Source organism: Malania oleifera, chromosome 1, assembly GCF_029873635.1.
Source record: "Malania oleifera isolate guangnan ecotype guangnan chromosome 1, ASM2987363v1, whole genome shotgun sequence".
NCBI lineage: Eukaryota > Viridiplantae > Streptophyta > Magnoliopsida > Santalales > Ximeniaceae > Malania > Malania oleifera.
In genome coordinates, this window is record NC_080417.1 from 127,936,986 (window position 1) to 127,955,130 (window position 18,145).

Sequence of the window (18,145 nt, forward strand, 5' to 3'; positions counted from 1 at the left end):
ATTGCCCTGCAAGCTAATTTACTTTTGAATAACTTTGTGCCAAAGGGAAAGAGTGGTGTCAAATGAATCAAGCCTACTTGCAAGCTACTTGGACTTGACTCAACTCTACTCAAGTTCTAGTTGAATTCATGCTACTTGAGTATCTTAACGAGTCAAGTTTGAGCTCCATAATACTACCCGTGAGCTCCATCAAGCTTTTTGATTTTATTATTTTTATATGATATAAGTCATACAAAATATATTTATACATATATTTAATATTATTTATACATTATATATATATATATTATATGTGTATTTAATATAAATTTATCTAGTTTTAAGAACTTAAACCTGAGTCAAGTTTGAGTTTAACAATTTTAGGTCGGTCAAATTTCGAGCTTAACATTTTCCAGTCAAGTTGAGTTCGAGTATCTCACTGTCTTGACTTGGCTCAACTTGAATACACTCCTTAGAAGACTACTTTAAGGGAAACGCCACAACTATTTACCCATTAAAGCAATGTTATTAGACACTAAGTTACCAAGATCCAAACCCCCCTCGTTTATGGACCTACAAACAACCTTCCAACTATCCATATGATCCTTTTTCCCCCCTTCCAAGACCAAAGAAGATCTCTTGTGATTTTCTCAATATTACTCATCGCTGTCATAGGAATTCTAAATAGACAAGAAATAAAAAGGAATACTTGCAAGGCAAACTTGAATGAGGGTAAAATAAGCCCACCTAGAGAAAATAAAGCACCCTTCAAGTCATCCAACCTTTTAGACACCTTCTCCACCACCAGATTCCGGAACCCATCCATCCTTGGATTACCCCTAGAGGCACACCTAAATAAGTTAGAGGCCATTCAAGAATATCTCACTTAACCAAAGAGGACAAGTCCTAATATCTAGATATATCCTAACACAAGCTATCCCACCCATCCCCAAATTAATTTTAAGTCAGAGGCTCTCCTATAGAATTGCAAAATAGTAAGTGCATTTACAAGAAACTCCCTATGATCTTCCAAAAAGAAAATAGTATCATCCGCAAATTGAAGATGAGTAACCTCAACCCCTCACTCCCCACTGCAATTCCTCTTACGAACCCTTTTTCTACAGCCTTGTAAACCAAATTGTTGTCATCGGATTTTGTGTGGGGGTCCAATGACGTTGCGAGGTGCTCCCAAACAAAAAAAATTAGAGAAAGGATGAAACAAAACAAAACAAAAAGTGGAGTCGCCACCTTATTTATTTATCTATTTATTTTTGAAAGGGGAAAACAAAGAAAAAACTTGATGAGTTCTAATGGAGAATGGGTTTGGGAGTATATTTTGTGTAGAGAAGGTAGCTGACAGGCCTTCTTAAAGGTAATTGGTTAACCATCACTTGTGTTGTCACTCACTCTCTGTTAAGTTTGTGTATACCTAGAATAGGGTAGAAAGAAAGGTGACAGAGAATTGACTCCTTAGGTTTGATAAAATTCTTACTGTCCAAAAGTGCACAAGCATTGCTCTAGGAATTCAAGGACCTCGATTTTACTCTTTAAAAAGGGTAGTTGGCTTCAAGAACCCTAGCGTTTGAAATTTTAAAAGACAGAAAATGAGGAAACACTTTTGATTCAAAAGGTGAACTCAGAAATTGATTGAATTCACATACTGATTTGAAGAAAACTTGATTAAGAGAAATGAAGTTTGGAGTTGAAATCTAAGGTTTCATTGATCGCCTATCTAAAAAAGCAAGCCTTGAAACATTTGATTGGAAGTTTACTAGACTGTTCCAAAAAACCTAAATAAACCAGCATAAGACAGTCTCCTTATAAGTGGACACAGACCCAAAGTTATTGCTTCTTTTAGCCTAACCTTATTGATTGGAGCATCTATACCCTCAACTATCCAGTCTCTTTGGAAAGAGAAATTCTCACCTTGCCTAGGGATATAGGGAAGAAGATACATTGGTAAAATCCCCTATCCCATTGTTGGCCGAGATGAGACTTTTGGTTATGAGAATTGTGCAATAGATAGGGGGGAAAAAGCAGCTAACACAGAAACGTATGTAACAAACTACAAGGCCTACTTCATTCAACCTAGAATCAACTCCTCTTGACTATGCTGTCTTGGTGTCTTCAGGAAGAGAAAACTCCAGCGTTGCCCAGGGATAGGGTCTAGGGGCAAAGAAAACATCACCTATTAAGATCTTCCGACCATCCCATCATCCCTTGAGACAACGCTTTTGGAAGCAACCTCACATGAATAATAGAGCAAAAAGCAACATGAAGATAAAAGGGCACATAATAAAGCCTAATTGGGATACTGGTGGGGGGTTTTCTCAATTCAAAAGGGGTTTTCAAGGCTTTTTTATTTTTATTGGGCTTCCCAAATTTTTTTTGGTGATTTTCTTAGTTTTTCTTTATTTTTTTGGTTTTTTTGTGGGTTTATGTGAAATTTTCTCTAATTTCCTTATTCAACAACATCCCAAGTAACCAACCAACCAAATGATCCCCCTCTTCTCGGCCACTCCTGACCAAACTTAACCCATGTGATGTTTCTATCATACCCACTAGTCCACCTAGGATCCTAAACAGAGACCAAAAATAAAGGAATAATAGCAAGATATTCTTGAATGAAGGTAATGCCTAGAGAAGACAACGCACGCTTCTACTCTTCAGGATGCTTAAATACTTTAGCTGCAACTGGACCACCCCAAGTGATTTGGGATATGCTGGCTTGATGTTTGTTTTTTCTTTGTTGTTTTTAGTTTTTTCCTCTGGTTTTCTGGAATTTTCTTGAGAGATATCTTATTCTCCTTTTTGTAAATTATTTTCCTGTTATTGGAATCTTCTTTTTCTATATAAGAAAATCAGACAAGAAACTTCTCAAAAAATCTGTAAAATAGTGAGAATATTCAAGAAAGATTCCTTAAGATCATTCAAGAAAAGACATTATAATCTGCGAACTGGAATGAGAAACAGCAACCCTACCACTTCCCTAAACAAAAGCCTCTACTAAACCTCTATCTATGACCCTGTTTCAATGTGTTCAAAGAATGCACTTCAAGCACAAACCAAAAAAAGAGAGAGTGAGAGTGGATCGCCTATGTATTTTAGCCAATGCTCTAAAAGGAGAAGGCGTAAGGCGACTAGGCAAGGCATTTTAACCCTTAAGAGGTGAGGCTTAAGCCTTAAGGAGTTGAGGCATAAGCCTTCTGAGACTTTAATTTTTAGATAAAAATATGTAAATAAATTACATATATGTTAAAAGTAAAGAAAAAATTAAGAAAATTACAAATATATTGTAAAAACAAATTGAATATAATTTTCAGACTGCTTGTTGGCCATTCAAAAATAGCTATAACATTGTGAAGTTCAAATTATTTTGCAGATTTAAATTTTAAGATGCAATTCTCAATTATTTTTGGAAAGATTGAGGTTCTAGAGTTTTGCAAATTAACTCATATTATGATATTCCTTTTATGTAAAGTATGGAGTTAAAATTTTTTCTAAGCAAGTCCAACTCCGGAATTACATACCCAAAATATGTAAGCCTCAATGAAAGAGGCGCAAAAGGCATGCCTTTTGTACAAATGTGTAAGCCTCAGTGCGTGATGCATTAGCTTTTTTTGGGGTTTAATTTTTTAAATTGAGCCTCAGGCATTTTAGAAATTCCTTGCCTTGACGCAAGCCTTGATTGATCCTTTTAAAACACTGATTTTAGCTGATGGGTTCTTCCGGCCTTCATTGAACTAATACATGCCATATTTAATGGAACTGAGCAGTGGACAAAAGTTTGCTTAAGATTTTTTATTTCCTAAAGTAAATTTTCTGATTTATGCCTTTTAGATTCGAGACAGTTAAGAAAGCAAAATGAATAATCTTATGAAGTTTTAGTATTGTATTTCATGGCACAGAATTTTGTTCTTTATTGGTTTGCCCTTTTTCCATTCTGATAACAAATATTTTCTCTTCAAATTTGTTTCTTGCAGAAAATTTTGGAGAAGAATGATGCTGGTGAGCATTTCCCTTTACTTGCCACCTGCTTGGGTTTTGAACTCTTAACAATGATCATTAGCAAGGTATGTTATCCTTAACAATTTTTCTGCTTGTGTGTGTGCTGTGCATGCATGGTTCAGCTGCATAAATAGTTTCTGGTCTTTGCTTCCCCTTCTCTTTGGAGGAACACTCTTTCCCTTATTCCCCTTTTAAGAGATTGTGTCCTGCTTTGAACATACCCAAGCTGCATTTCCTCATCAAGATAGTTAATATTGCTCCTCTTGGTATTTCTGCGGCTTAAATGCTTTTCCCCCTTCTTGTTAGGGAGTGGCACCCCGGGTGAGGGGAGGTGGTTTAGATTCAAGGGTGTCTTCTACTGCGCAAATTTAGGAGTGCCTATGCATATGATTACATGTTAACCTCATGGTTAGATTGAGTGATGTTCATATGTTGTCTACTTGTCTTTGACAGCTCATGTTAGTGAAGATGTTTTTAGTAAGGATTCTGTTCTGATATTATTTTTTTTTTCTGTACAACTTCAAACTAATATACAAAAATCCTCTTGTGAGCATGTTAAATTTTAGTTCATATTCATAATAATGTATATATGGATTTATATTGCTCCCTTTTCTTGATTGAGTATTTTTAATTGTTTCAACAATTTTTGTAGTCTCTTTTAATCCTATTGTGCTAGCCTGCCTAGCCATTTCAATTTGATTCAATTGTTGTTTTTAATTTTAAAATTTAAAAAATTTTTGTAAATCTTTCTTGTCTCTTATTATTATTATTTTTTAAATATGATTTTAGCGGGCGGCTCTCTCTATAATAGGATTCTCGCTTTCTCTAGTATTATTTTATGCACGTGGTTGTCTTTTTGTTGGTTATAGGACAAAAATATTCTTGAAGGATTTAATGCGACACATCAGGCATCTACTCTTCAATTTATGGAAAACACAAATATTGAAGGAACTGTATTTCAAAGGTATATAATTATTAACCTTTTTATTTACCCAAATTGTCATGACGTGATTTAATTTATCATGATCATATAAATGATTTCAAAGAATATTTTTAAAAAATTATTTGTTTTATAAAAATGAGATTTGATACGACATATGAGTGAGGTTAAACTTTTTTTAAGTTTAAAAAATTGGAGTGCACTTATTAATCACCTACCTCAATGATCAACTTTAAATGCTGGATGGAGCATGAAAAAGTCTAATATTCTTATGGCTCCTCTGAGGAAGCTTGTTTGCATTTAGGGGAAGTGCACACTTGGGAGCTAGCACAGCTTGTTACAATGGATGGCCTTATCCCCAATTGAAGTTAGTTGGTTATTGAATGGGCTTCTTGGGTGCCAACTTGCCACTACTCAATGCCAACACTCTACTCCATGTTCCTGCTAAAGGGGAAGAACTTGTTTTCCATCTGTTGAGGAGTCTGTAGTCTTTCGTAGGAAGCTCATGTGCTTTCTATTCTAGCACATTTAGTATAATCAGCCCCTACCATAGGGTTGGGCCTTCAGTCCAAAAAGATGCCAACCTTCTGATCAGCACCAACCTCATTGTAAAGTCAAACAAAACGAAGTAGAACACACCAACCACTAGAGGCCAGTTGATGAGGGCTAAGTCATAGTAGTGTGGCACATTACTCACAAAAGAGGGGAAAGGAAATCTGAAGCCTGTTTCAAAGACAGGCTTCATACAAATTGTGTCTAGGCAAGAACTACAAGCCTGGTCAGTGGGCGAAGGAAGGTTAGTAGAGAATGAAGTGGTTTCCCAGATCTCATCCGCATCAGCCCGACACAAAGGGCACTTGTATTCAAGGGCGAAGTGGATTTAACATCATTCCACAATGTCCCAATTTGTGTTCTTGAAGACTGGCCTAAGCAACAGAGGTGTCAATCTAGATTATGCTAGAAAGCTTTGTTTTAGCACCTTCCAATGTCAACACTGGCCGAGCTATACCTTGAGGCACTGGCTCATTAGTGTTAACATGCTCAGTAGAAGAAACAAGTATCATTGCCAATGTCAAAAGGCATGACTTGCTTCCTATGGTGATCATGACAAGGAAGAAAGGAAAGAAAATGATGACAACATCAATGATTGGAGAAAAAGAGGAAAATCGAAGAGTACACCTTAATAATCAAGAGAAAAGGAAGAGAAAAGACAAGTGCACCTAGATGATTGAGGAGAAAGGTTTAATTGCAACTGGGTCTGAGAATGCATCAAATTCAGAGCAGGGAAGGTGCTACAACCAAGATTGAATTAGTACAAACAGATCATGTTTGAATGGTCAGAGAACCTGACCAGGTAACACATAGCCCATGCATGGGTAATTGCCACATGATATTCAAGGACGCCACAAAATATGTCTTGTGTTTGTTCGTTGTATTGAAGCAAGCATCCTATTACATCAAGAGCTCATACACTTATAGCATACAACACAGAATTTTGCCTGGTTATTTCATTCCCAACCTCTTAAGGTCAGAAACTGTGTGAGGGCAGTTAGTGAGGACAATGTTAATGCAGATCAGTGGAATCAGACAGAACACAAGAAGAGCAAAAATATTGGACAAGTTCACAACTCAATGATGACTTAAGCAGAGCAGTAAACCTTCTGAGGAAAGGCCAAACGGGATCAACTACACCTCTGTAACCAAAGATATCAATGCACAGTTAAATTCTGTTAACTGGCAAGGCCTAAATGCTGATTGTGCATTATTTACATGGAACAAACTTTGCAGCCGATGCGCCAGATATGCTCTGGGCCTAAGGTCCTTATTCAGAAACACACTACTATGATTATAAATGTGAGGAAATTACCGTGCTCTTGGTATGCCTGAGACTCAAAACCACTCTTGTTTTGACTCTATAACCCCTGCTGACTTGGCAAGGCTGTTGTTTGGAGCATATTTCAACTGGTTTTTCTTTTGTAAATTCACTGTTTGAAGGCCTATTCCAAGCATGCTGATCTCTGTGAGCTATGATACAGGTTCATGCATCAGCACTTTTGTATGCAAGGCATTTAGTTTTCTCATTTCTAACTGATGTGAGAATTATAACACTTGTGGGAATCCCAACAAAGCTTATAACGTTGCCTGGAGGATAGGGATGTTCCACAGCTTATCCAGAGTTACTCAAGCCAGGGAACCATTTCAATCTAGAAAATATGTCCTTGGATGGGTAGAGAGTGTTGCATGGTTAGAACTCACATCCCTGGGTGCTTTTAACCAAGGACTTAAATTTCGATTTCGATGGTCTCAATTTACGGAAATTTCGATTTCGATTTCGATTTCGATTTCGATTTCGATTTCGATTTAAAGAAATTACGGAAATTTATAGTAAATGATGGAAATTTACAATAAAACTTTAGGAAATATTAGAATAGATGATTATGCTTAATATGGTATCAAAATACATTAAAAAAATGCATATATGACAAGTTTCTAGTGTGTAGGATATTAAACTGCATATCGCGAAACAAATTATGAACTGAAGAACATTCAAATGATTATAAAGTTTTGAAGCTATTCCTATAAGATTTAAGGCAACAAATTATCATTTAAACAACTACATTTTCAATAAAAATTATACTTTTAATGATCTAATACCACATGGACTTTCTTGGTGGCTCAAAGTCATCTCTCTTATCCCTATCATTAGGATTTCGAGATGACATATATTGTTTACAATAATCACTCCATGTCATATAATTTCCAAAATATTGAGTATAGGTGTACATGTGTTGTTCATACTCCTCCGTAGTCATCTGGTTCATGGCAGTTTCTACTCGGTCAGAAGATCTTCGTGTGCTAGGATTTCTTCTTGCATGTTCTACTTGTTGTGTATGTCCATAGGATTGTTTTGCATTTACATACTGGTCATACTCATACCCATATTCTTGACGTGTTTGTCCATACCCATAGACATGTGGTTGCCAATTTCCATATTGTTGTGCCTGCTCATTTGCATGTGAAAACGGTTGGCCATATGTAGATTGCGAGGAGCTGTTCTGTGTAGATTCATAACCACCATAACTATTAGAGTCGTGCTCTGTTCCTATACTCATAGATTCCATACTAAGGGAAAAGGTATCCTCTTCTATTTGATGCATCTTCCCTTTTCCTTTTCTACGACTGTACTGCCTATCAACTGGACGTGTTTCTCTTTGTGGACCCTCATCTTCTAGTTGGGAAGGACGTGTATATTCCACTTCTGGTCTATAATCTTGCCATCCTTCATTTCCTCCATAGTCCCCACCATCACCACCTTGCTCACTGCTATCGCCGGGGTTAGATCCGTCACCACCAGCATCATCGTCGTCATTATCATCATCACCACCAGAGGGCATAGATGAAGTTCCATATCTAGATCCAAGATTCATTTGAGAATCATCACTACTAGATATTACTTCTTCTACCATTACCTGATTAACATCGATGCCAAAGTCATCTTGTGCATGCTTGGCCATTTGTGGATGGGGACTTCCGTCTCGTTCATCAAGATGAGATGGCCTAATCCATTGAAAAAGTGGATACTCATCCTCATCACCCAATTCAACTGATATGTCAAGAAGGTCCAGGGGATCTTGTTCAGCCACTTTGTCCATTTCGGCCTCCATATCTCTTATTCGAAGCTTCATGTTGTAATAACAAAAAACAAGCTGCTGAAGTCTGCTGTAAGCTAGTCTATTTCTTTGCTTTGTGTGAATGAGTGCAAATGTGCTCCAATTTCGTTCACAAGCTGATGAAGATGCCGTTTGTGACAAAATGCGCAATGCTAGCTTTCTTAGGATTGGAGCACTTGATCCATACATCATCCACCAATCAGCTGTGCAAGATGTTTTAAGAACACAAGTTAGTATTTACTACTTAGTAGATTATACTTGAAGTTTGTTACTTTGTATTGTACATTTATATAAAAATACTTACCAGGTGCCATGGTTGCCCTAGCTGCTTTAGCAGCTGCTTCTCCAAAGCTTCTTTTAGCATCTCTAAATATAATAATCTAAAAAAAAATATTGTTATTGAATAATTAAACATGGATTAAGACTTATTTTATTTAAAAATATACCTCATTTCCAATTTGATCCAGGCCCGAGGAATGTGGCTCAAGGGTGTTAAAAACTTTGTGAACTGCATCAAGAAAATAAGGATCTTCCCCAACACCTTCTTTGTATTGACATTTTGGATTTAAGAAATAAGCTGCCAATTAAATAAAGTAAAATATAAATATGTAATAAGTATTTTGATATATGAATTTCTTGAAATTTATAAATATTTTATACCTGCTGCATGAAGAGGATGTTCAAGGGTTCTTTCCCAACGGTCATTGATGACTTTGAGAACCCATCTTGCACTTCTTGCACCTATTTCAATGGCCTCTTTCATCACCCTTATTGCTTCAAACACAACTCCTAATGTTGGCCACACTTCACTGTCAACTATACGCAATACTCGATATATAGGCTCATAAATGTTACAAACTTTTGCCACTTTATCCCAAAATTGATGGTTAAGAACTGTACTTTCAATTTCTCTACCCATTTTTGTTCGACTAAGAGCATGCTCAGCCCATTCATCAGATGTGAATAGAGATTTTAAACCTACTCTTTTTTTTGTAGGCTATCAAGTGCAATGTAGTTTGTAGCAAATCGTGTGGCCCCTGGACGCACAATATCCCCTTGACAGTGCTCCCTCATTTTAGCAAGCAACCATCCATGATTATATATAAAATTAGTGATATGTCTCCCCTGCAAGATCACTATGCTTATTGCCTCTCTTTTTCCGATCTCTTCAAAAATGAGATCAATACAATGAGCGGCGCAAGGAGTCCAATACAAGTTGAATTTTTTCATTAATTTTAGACCCGCTTTCTTGTAGGCACTACCATTATCGGTCACCACTTGGACAACATGTTGCTTTCCTACCTCTTGCACAACATGTTTTAATAAGGAATATATGTATTCATGGTCTTTTATTTTGTCAGAAGCATCTACCGACTTTAGAAAAATTGTGCTTCCTTTCGAGTAAACCATGAAATTTATGATGGATAATTTTGTAGGGCCTGTCCATCCATCACACATTATAGTGCAGCCATACGTGGCCCACTTTTTCTTCACTTCTTGTACGTGGTCTTCCATTTCTTTTACCTCTAAATCAAGGTATTTTGTTCTGATTTCATAGGGTGTCGGTGGATCGACTCCCGTTCCAGCTGATTGGCAACCCCATACCATGTTTTTAAAATGAGGTGATTTTGCCTTCTCAGGTGGAACATTATCATATATAAAAAACTTCGAAATCAACCTATTCATTTCTTCTTTTATTTTACCTCCTTTGAATAAATTTTTCAAGTTTCTTTGTTTTGCTGCATCTGACTTGTAATGTTGTGAAGGCTTTGAAATATATGGCTCTATTTCTGGCTCTCTCACACTTTGAGATCGCCTCATCTGAGGTTGCCCTGCACTACTACCAGCCCCTGAACTGCCTCCTTGTTGCCTACCTGCAAACCTACGAGATTGGTCTCTTTCCCATTCCGTCTGTTTTGAAGCATAGAATGCTTGACGATATGCAGACCTTTCATAGGAAGAAATGTCAGGCGGGTATGCAATATCGTCAACATCATCAACTTCATCAATTTGTTGTGATTGCATCAAGTTCCCACGCAATTCATTTTTTATTTGATCCATTCTTTCTATTTTTTTGGCCTTAGCTGTTGTTTTTCTTTCTAAAACAATTCTCATTTCCTGCTTAACTTCTGGAGGTACTTTGTCGCAGAATTTTATATTATGCTGCGGGTCGTAATTTGCTAGGTGCATTTTTAATCTTGTTGCACCACCACTTTTCATTTGTATTCCGCAGTATTTGCAAATAAATCCATTCTTGACATTGGGCATCGGGTATCCATGTTCCCATGCTGGATCTTGTTTTCTTCCTTCAGACATTTTTGTAGATAATTTTACTTTCCTACAAGGTAACAATGAATCAAAAATTAGGTGTTAAATTAGTCAACAATTTTAAAAGAAAATTATTTGAGATGTTTTATTATCAATATAATCTCAATAAATAAGACAAACATTAAAATATTAAATTAAATTTACAAAATTTAATGATAATGTACAAAATTACCAATAAATTATGGAAATTAAATTAGTCAAATAAATGAAATAATTTAAACTATATTAAGCTAATAAGTACTTTAATTTATTTAATTACTAGACTATATTGATTAGATGTTAAATTACTCTAAATTTGTAAAAAAAAAAAAAAATATTTGGATGTTACTCTATAATTTTAAAATAAAAATATTTCGATGCTAAATAAAGATAAATTAATTACTAAGAGAAATATTAAATTATTAAATTAAAATTACAAAATTAATGATAATTTTTAGAAAATTATTATTAAGTAATAAATTTTTAAAATGAATATATTTAAATAAATGAAATAATTTTTTAATTTATACTATAATAAGACAATAATAGTAAATTATTCTAATTTTATTTAATTATTAAATTTACTAGTTATTAACTAATTATTTATTATTCATTTATACTAACTTATTATTTAGTATACTAGTAAAGTAGTAAGTAGTAAGTTAGTAACTAGTAAGTTAGTAACACTAACTAAGGGGTAAATAGTAAATGAGAGAGGAGGGCATTGCTGTAAATATATTGGGGGAAAGGGAGATTTTGAGTAAATGTAAAAACTTAAGTGTTAAGACATCTAATTTAAAATATAAACCAGCCTGAAAAGGCAGCCTTTTTTATTTTGTGGAGCTGCTGGCTGCTGCTGCTCGTGGAGGGAGGGGCGACAGAGGCTCCAACTCTCGTCCCTCGTTTCTCTTCTCTCGGTTTCTTGCTCGCAGCTCAGCGAGGGCCTCGGCAGAAAGGAAGAGTGCAGGCTGGAGTTCTTGCGGCTGGCTGCGACTGTGTGTGACGCCGACAACGATGGAGGTGGAGGGTGAAGCCGAAGGCTAGAGGCAGAGGCTCGAAGGGCTGGCAGGAGGGGATTCGAAGGCTAGGGCTTTTCGGAGTTCGAACTTCAAAGATGGAGGTAGGAGGCAGCAGAAATTTGGAATCTGGGGTTTTTTTTTTTGAAGTTTGAAGATGGAAGAAGAAGAAGAAGGCTTTTGAGAGTTTGAGCTTGAGGTATGTATCCGAATGCATGTTAATTTATAGAAATAATTTGTGTAGTGGTCGATGGAATTATTTGTTTGAATAATGGATCTGCAGAGTGCAGAGTATCTCTGCGAGATTTTTTTTTTCACTGTATAAGCTCACGGGTTTCACAACGTGTACAATCACGTGGGAAAAGGCAAAAAAAAATCTGAGAATACTCAGAATAGTGCTGAAAATCCTCCCTCCAATTTATTTTTTTTTTCTTCCACATGAATTCCAGGAAATTTCGGAAGAACAGCCGAAATTTTCGAAATTTCGAACGAAATTTTCCGAAAGCTCGAAATTTCGGTCGAATTTTTTCAAAATCAAATTTGTCTCTCAATTTCCTTTCGGGACCCCTCGAAATTCGAAATTTCGGTCGAAATTTCGACATTTCGACCGAAATTTAAGTCCTTGCTTTTAACCCTAGTTAGTCTGTGATGACAGCTTTTCTAGAAAGCTACAACTCTTGTCAGAGTGCCAATTATATTTTTAGTCAACAGAATAGAGTGTTGGTTCTTGCTGAACTCCTTGGAGGAGTTCTTACAAAGAGCATTTCCATTTTCATAATTAGAAGTTACACACCTTCACATTCTCCACCCTTATCCATATTACACAAGGGTGAGGAACATCACGGTGGAGGTTTGACCAAATAGTTACACCCTTTGGACTGCTTGACCCAAGCGAATAGTTTTGAGGAGGACTCTTCGAGTCCTAGCAATGTCATGAGATGTTTTGACTGCAGGAATACACTGAGGGATGGAAGCATCCCTGCATCTTTCAGGCTTGTGTCAAATGTGGTTTTGCAAGCTTGTGAGGCATGGAGATAATTCGATGAATGTGGAGTCCAAGGAGCTATATAGTTGAAGATTAGGTCCCATCCACACCCCTAGACTTATAGAGTTGCCTGGATAGCCAATACTGCTGCCAATTTATGGATTTTGTTCAGTGTCCATTTAAATGGGCAATTGCAACACATTGTGCATTCTTTTACCAAAATATGTACCATGTTTGACGGGTTACCTTTGTATCTATGATGTTGGTGCTCTGAAATTTGAAAAGGAGAATGTCTATAGAGGTAAGAAAAATAATATTTGCTGACTGAAAGAGCTGATAGAGTATTCTTGTTCTTAGGCACCTATATTGACAATTGAGAAACCCTAATTCCATGTTTCTTTTCCTTTTATTTTTCATATTTCTTATTTTAGTTTCTTCTTAATTGGTTGGGTGTCAGCTACTCAGAGACAGAGAAACAGAAAGAGACGGAGAGCGAGAGAGTATGTGTGGTTCTTTTTTCTTTCTTTCTTGTGTGTGTGTTTATGGGTTGATTCATGCTCACTGAATAGGACGAAATAGAGTAGAGAAATACTATGCCATAACATAATCTTTTACTGAAGTAAATAGACATTTATCTTGGATTATTTTTTATGATTTTTTCTGGCACGATTTGCCATTAATTACTCTGGATATTAATTTGCAAGTTAACATATTTATATTTGCCTGCAGATTTCCTCCTGATTTGCTTAAAAAGTTGAGTACTGATTGTCTTGTCATGCAAAACCATCGTGTGAGTTCTAAACTACTGTTGGCTTCTTTGATATCATTGTATGGAAAATATTTAACTTTTGTACGCACAATGTTAATGTTTTCATTCAAAATTTGTAGTTGTTTTGGAACTTCTTGTAATCTTTTGATAGTTTGGCAGAATGTGGTAGCTTCTTTGGTATTATGGTATGTAAAATTTATAGTTTGGACAAATGCTGTGTTTGAGTACCCTCTCTTGGTGTTGAAATATGTTTACTTTTCTTTGGTTTTGAAATAATCTACAGTTCCAACTCTTTTTCTACCGAAAAATAAATAATCAACAGTTTAACTATTTATCTTTCTTTGTTGTCTCTGTTAGATACTATTGAATGTCTTATTTATTATACTGCTGCAAGAGTAACCAAGAAATCAAGAATGAGTAACATTTTTAAATTAAGTGCTATACTACCATTTCTTTGGATTTATTTTTACATTGATATTTTGTGAATGTAAATTTATGATGAAGTATTATGCATGGTAAGATAATAGAACTTTTAAAAGTTCATGCATATACCCTTCATATACTGCAATGTAAAACCAAACTTCAAATCCAACAGTTTATACTCAAGCATGATTTAAAATACATTTGAAGGATAAGTTGCCCTTAAGATGATACTATTGTGGTGTATGTGCATCCATGTTCAAGATAAAGGTCAAATTATGTAGCCTTATTTGGATGTTACATTATTGGTTATTACTTTTGGAATGCTATCTTAAATGCTGCAAATATTTTTAGTTTTTAAAGATGAGCTGGTTATCTGAAATCTATCTGATTTATCAATGCAACAGTTCGGCATATCGCCAGAAAGGCTTCAAGAGAACCTGGATCTTTGTAGTTTCTTTAAGATCTTGACAACCAGCACAGATAAAGATAACAAGGTATTGAATGAACATAACATTTTTTTGCATGAAATGTGACTAGATTAAGTCCATATTGATTTTTCCGTCTGCTAGATTATTTGAACATCCATCTGTATCAGGTTTATGTCTCAACAGTGCAAGCACACCAATATCCTGTGACTGCCGTCCAGTGGCATCCTGAGGTATTCCCATTATGTGCTTGACATCAGTTTGTATTTATGACTTGCTAATGTGACAGTGTTTTCTTCATTGGCTGTAAGAAATTGTTGTCTTGCCGCTTGCTAATATGAGAGTTTAGGTCATTGTCATTGACTTTTTTCTAATCATTTAAATTGGGGCTCATGGAGCACTCGTCTTTGTGCGCATACCTAATTCTATGCCATATACAAGCTGGTTTCCTGTCCTGTTTCTGGATCCGGTTGCATGGTCTGTCTTGTAAAAACAAATCTTGTTGGGAATCAGCTGGAAGCTTTTTATGGGAGGTCAAAGGCATGGATTGGGGCATCCTCTGGATCAGTTTTTTTTTTTCCTTTTTCTTTGATAGAAGAAAAAAATTCATTAATTTATAGAAGAGATCCTTCATCCTTACAAAGAAAGGAGGATAGGAATTTTCCAAACGTAGATAATTTTAGGAGCCCAAAGGAAGTGCAAATGAGTTTCAATATGGGGAAACATTTTGAAGAAAATTAAATCTTTTGGTGAGAGAACAAAAAAAAAAAAAAAAAAATTTCTTAAGAGAAATTCAACAGGTGTTTTTAAGTAATAGTGGAGGAGCCAATTGGTGAGAGGGCTAGCATCTTCCAGATAAAAAGAAGTAGGGGGATGTCTAGGGTGATGATAGTGAAGCCATTAGTTATTTTAAATGTAGTGCTGTAGTGGTTTACTATTGGACGAGATTTGGGATCAATATGGCTATATTTCTAACTCTTATTTTGATTGTCTTGGGTATTTAACTTATGTGCCGCTGCCTCCAACAGAAGGATTGAGGGAATTTTTACTTCTAAAGAGGCTGGTAAGGTTAAAGAGGAAATGGGCAGTGAGGAAATATTGCCACCCCAGTTAAATAGATTGCTGAGAAGGGCCTTCAAGGTCATATTTTGTTGGATAAATAATAAATTGTGCCTTGGATTGTTTGATTGTGGAGGAAATAAAGTTTGGCTTGATGGTGGTGGTAAATCTATGGTGAAGAAGGGTTAGAGGGAATTAACAAATTTGAATTGTTTAGTGAATTATGATGAGAAGGGCTTAAAGAGGGGTTTTCTTGGTTAATCTTAGTTTTTTTTTTTTAATATTATTTTATTTTATTATTTTTGTTTGAGGATTTTGCATAATTCTCTTCCTCTCTTAATATATCTTCCTTTTTATATCAAAATTTATTTTACTTAATTATTATATTTTTAATTTCACTTTTAGCACTCCAAGAACAATCCTGGTGTATATGAAATTTGAATAATGTTGAAAATATTTTTAAAAAAAATTCAGAAAATTTAGGTATATTTTTATTTTAAATTTATTTTAAGTCCACATTAAAATTTTATTTCAAGTTTTCTATTAAAAAATTGTGTGCATAATGATTTAATCCACAATTGAAAACTGGCAATAGAAATGAAAATTAGCAACAGAGACGAACATATTAACAACATCAACTGTTTCTTTTTTTTTTTGGTCAGTAAAGGTAAATATATTGATCGAGTGTGTATATACAACATACTCTGGGCGTACCCAGGCTTGAGGAGCATACAAAACCCCCATCACAGTTGCATTGCAATACAATAAAAAAGGCAAGCCTTTAAGGCCTTCCTACCAGACGGGCTCATTTCATCCACTATCAGAGCATCAAAAGTAAATGTAAGAACAACAGAAAGTACATTTACAATGTAGTCTAACCTGGACCTCCAGTTCCATGCTGCAAAAGAGATGGGAATTTTTCATACAGAGCTCTATACACGTGCATCTGAATGCATTTGATGATGGCTTCAGCCGGTGTCTATATACCCCCAAATTTCTTCTTATTTCTGAAGTGCCATATCCAGTACACAGTTGTAACCACACAAGCTTGCCTGGCCACAGGTGCTGAACCCGACCCTTTAGCTTCTTTTTTCATCCATTTTAAGGCTGCATTTAGAGTTGTCATTCTCCTAGTCCATCCAAGCCAATCTCTAAGGTAGTTCCACACCTCCATAACCACTTTGCATTTGAAAAATAAGTGATTTACAGACTCACTTTCTGCCATACATAGAGCACAGGGCATCTTCTTTTCCTCATCTGATAGTTTGTCATTAGTCAACAATTTATTTTTAGCTTTTAGCCATAATATGAAAGAGTATTTTGGTGTACACCCACTCCTCCATATCAGTGGATACTAAGGCAATTTAGCACCTTTGTTCCTCCAGCAGTCATAGGCTTTCGAACACCTCATCTCATCCCGAGAGACCCATAGTTCCAGCTGCTGCACTGCATTATCCCTGCCACTGCATTGTTGTACCAACAGATTTTTTTATCTCCAGAGTCTTTTTGAACAAGGGAGAGTCATCATGTTTTGCTGTGGCCTCCCAGTTACTGCCATGTTTGAGGTAAATCTGATGTATCCATTTTGACGACAATGAATCTTTCTTTTTATGCATGTTCCACAATGTCCTTGTCAGCAAAGCCCGATTCCAGATTTTCAAATTGAAACCTCCCAAACCACCCTCATTTTTAGGAAGACATACATCCTTCCATGCCACCAAGGGTTTAACTCTGCCTCCCCATAAGAAAACTCTGCAGAGTTTGATTATGTACTTCATCACAGCCACTGGAATGGGTAATATGAACAGCCAAAAGCATTCTATCCCCTGAATAACAGTATTAATCAGCTCCATTCTACCTGCATAGGACAATGCTTTCCCTGGCCACGATCCAATGGATTTTTCAATTGTAGCAATCAGTGGTACATAGTGGGATGCATTCAGCCTTGTGGAAGCTAGAGGAATGCCCAAGTATCTGAATGGGAATGACCCTTGCTGGTACCTAGTTATATTTCTAATGCTTTCAGCTTCATAATCACTCAGCCCTGCAGACAATAGGTTAGACTTCGAGGGATTTGATCTCAGACCTGAACACTTGGAGAAATATTCTAAAGCATCCATCAGCATTTTAACTGAATTGTAGTCACCCCTGGAGAAAAGAACTAGGTCGTCTGCAAATGCCAAGTGGGTAATTTTTAACTCCTTACATCTGGGATGGAAGTTGAAATCTGGTTCCTCCTCCAGTGACTTCAGCAGCCTCGATAAATAGTCTAAACATATAACAAACAGAAGAAGGGACAATGGATCTCCTTGTCTCAGACCCTATTTCCCTTGAAAAAAACCCATCAGACTGCCATTCAGAGATAGTAAGTGGTTGTAGTCACACACTCCATAATCCAATCCACCATTTTGACAGGGAAATTCAGATTAGTCAGCATCTCTTTCACAAATTTCCATGAGATGGAATCATAGGCTTTCTTCAAATCAATCTTCAACATGGATCTTGGTGATATTCTCTTTCTAGCATACCTTCTTACAAGCTCCTGAACCAAGTATATATTTTC

The 18,145-nt window shown here is 36.1% G+C and overlaps 1 protein-coding gene across 5 annotated transcripts in view; it reads left to right on the forward strand.

The window, feature by feature from the left end:
• LOC131151142 (gamma-glutamyl hydrolase 2-like) overlaps positions 1–18,145 on the forward strand; it is a 57,654-nt gene that overhangs the window by 10,986 nt on the left and 28,523 nt on the right. For all 5 annotated transcript variants that reach the window (XM_058102397.1, XM_058102388.1, XM_058102404.1 and 2 more), the window contains exons 3-7: positions 3,963–4,052; positions 4,857–4,951; positions 13,636–13,696; positions 14,503–14,592; positions 14,694–14,756. In XM_058102397.1, the coding sequence (XP_057958380.1) occupies positions 3,963–4,052; positions 4,857–4,951; positions 13,636–13,696; positions 14,503–14,592; positions 14,694–14,756 (399 nt within the window). The remainder of the gene's footprint in view (positions 1–3,962; positions 4,053–4,856; positions 4,952–13,635; positions 13,697–14,502; positions 14,593–14,693; positions 14,757–18,145) is intronic.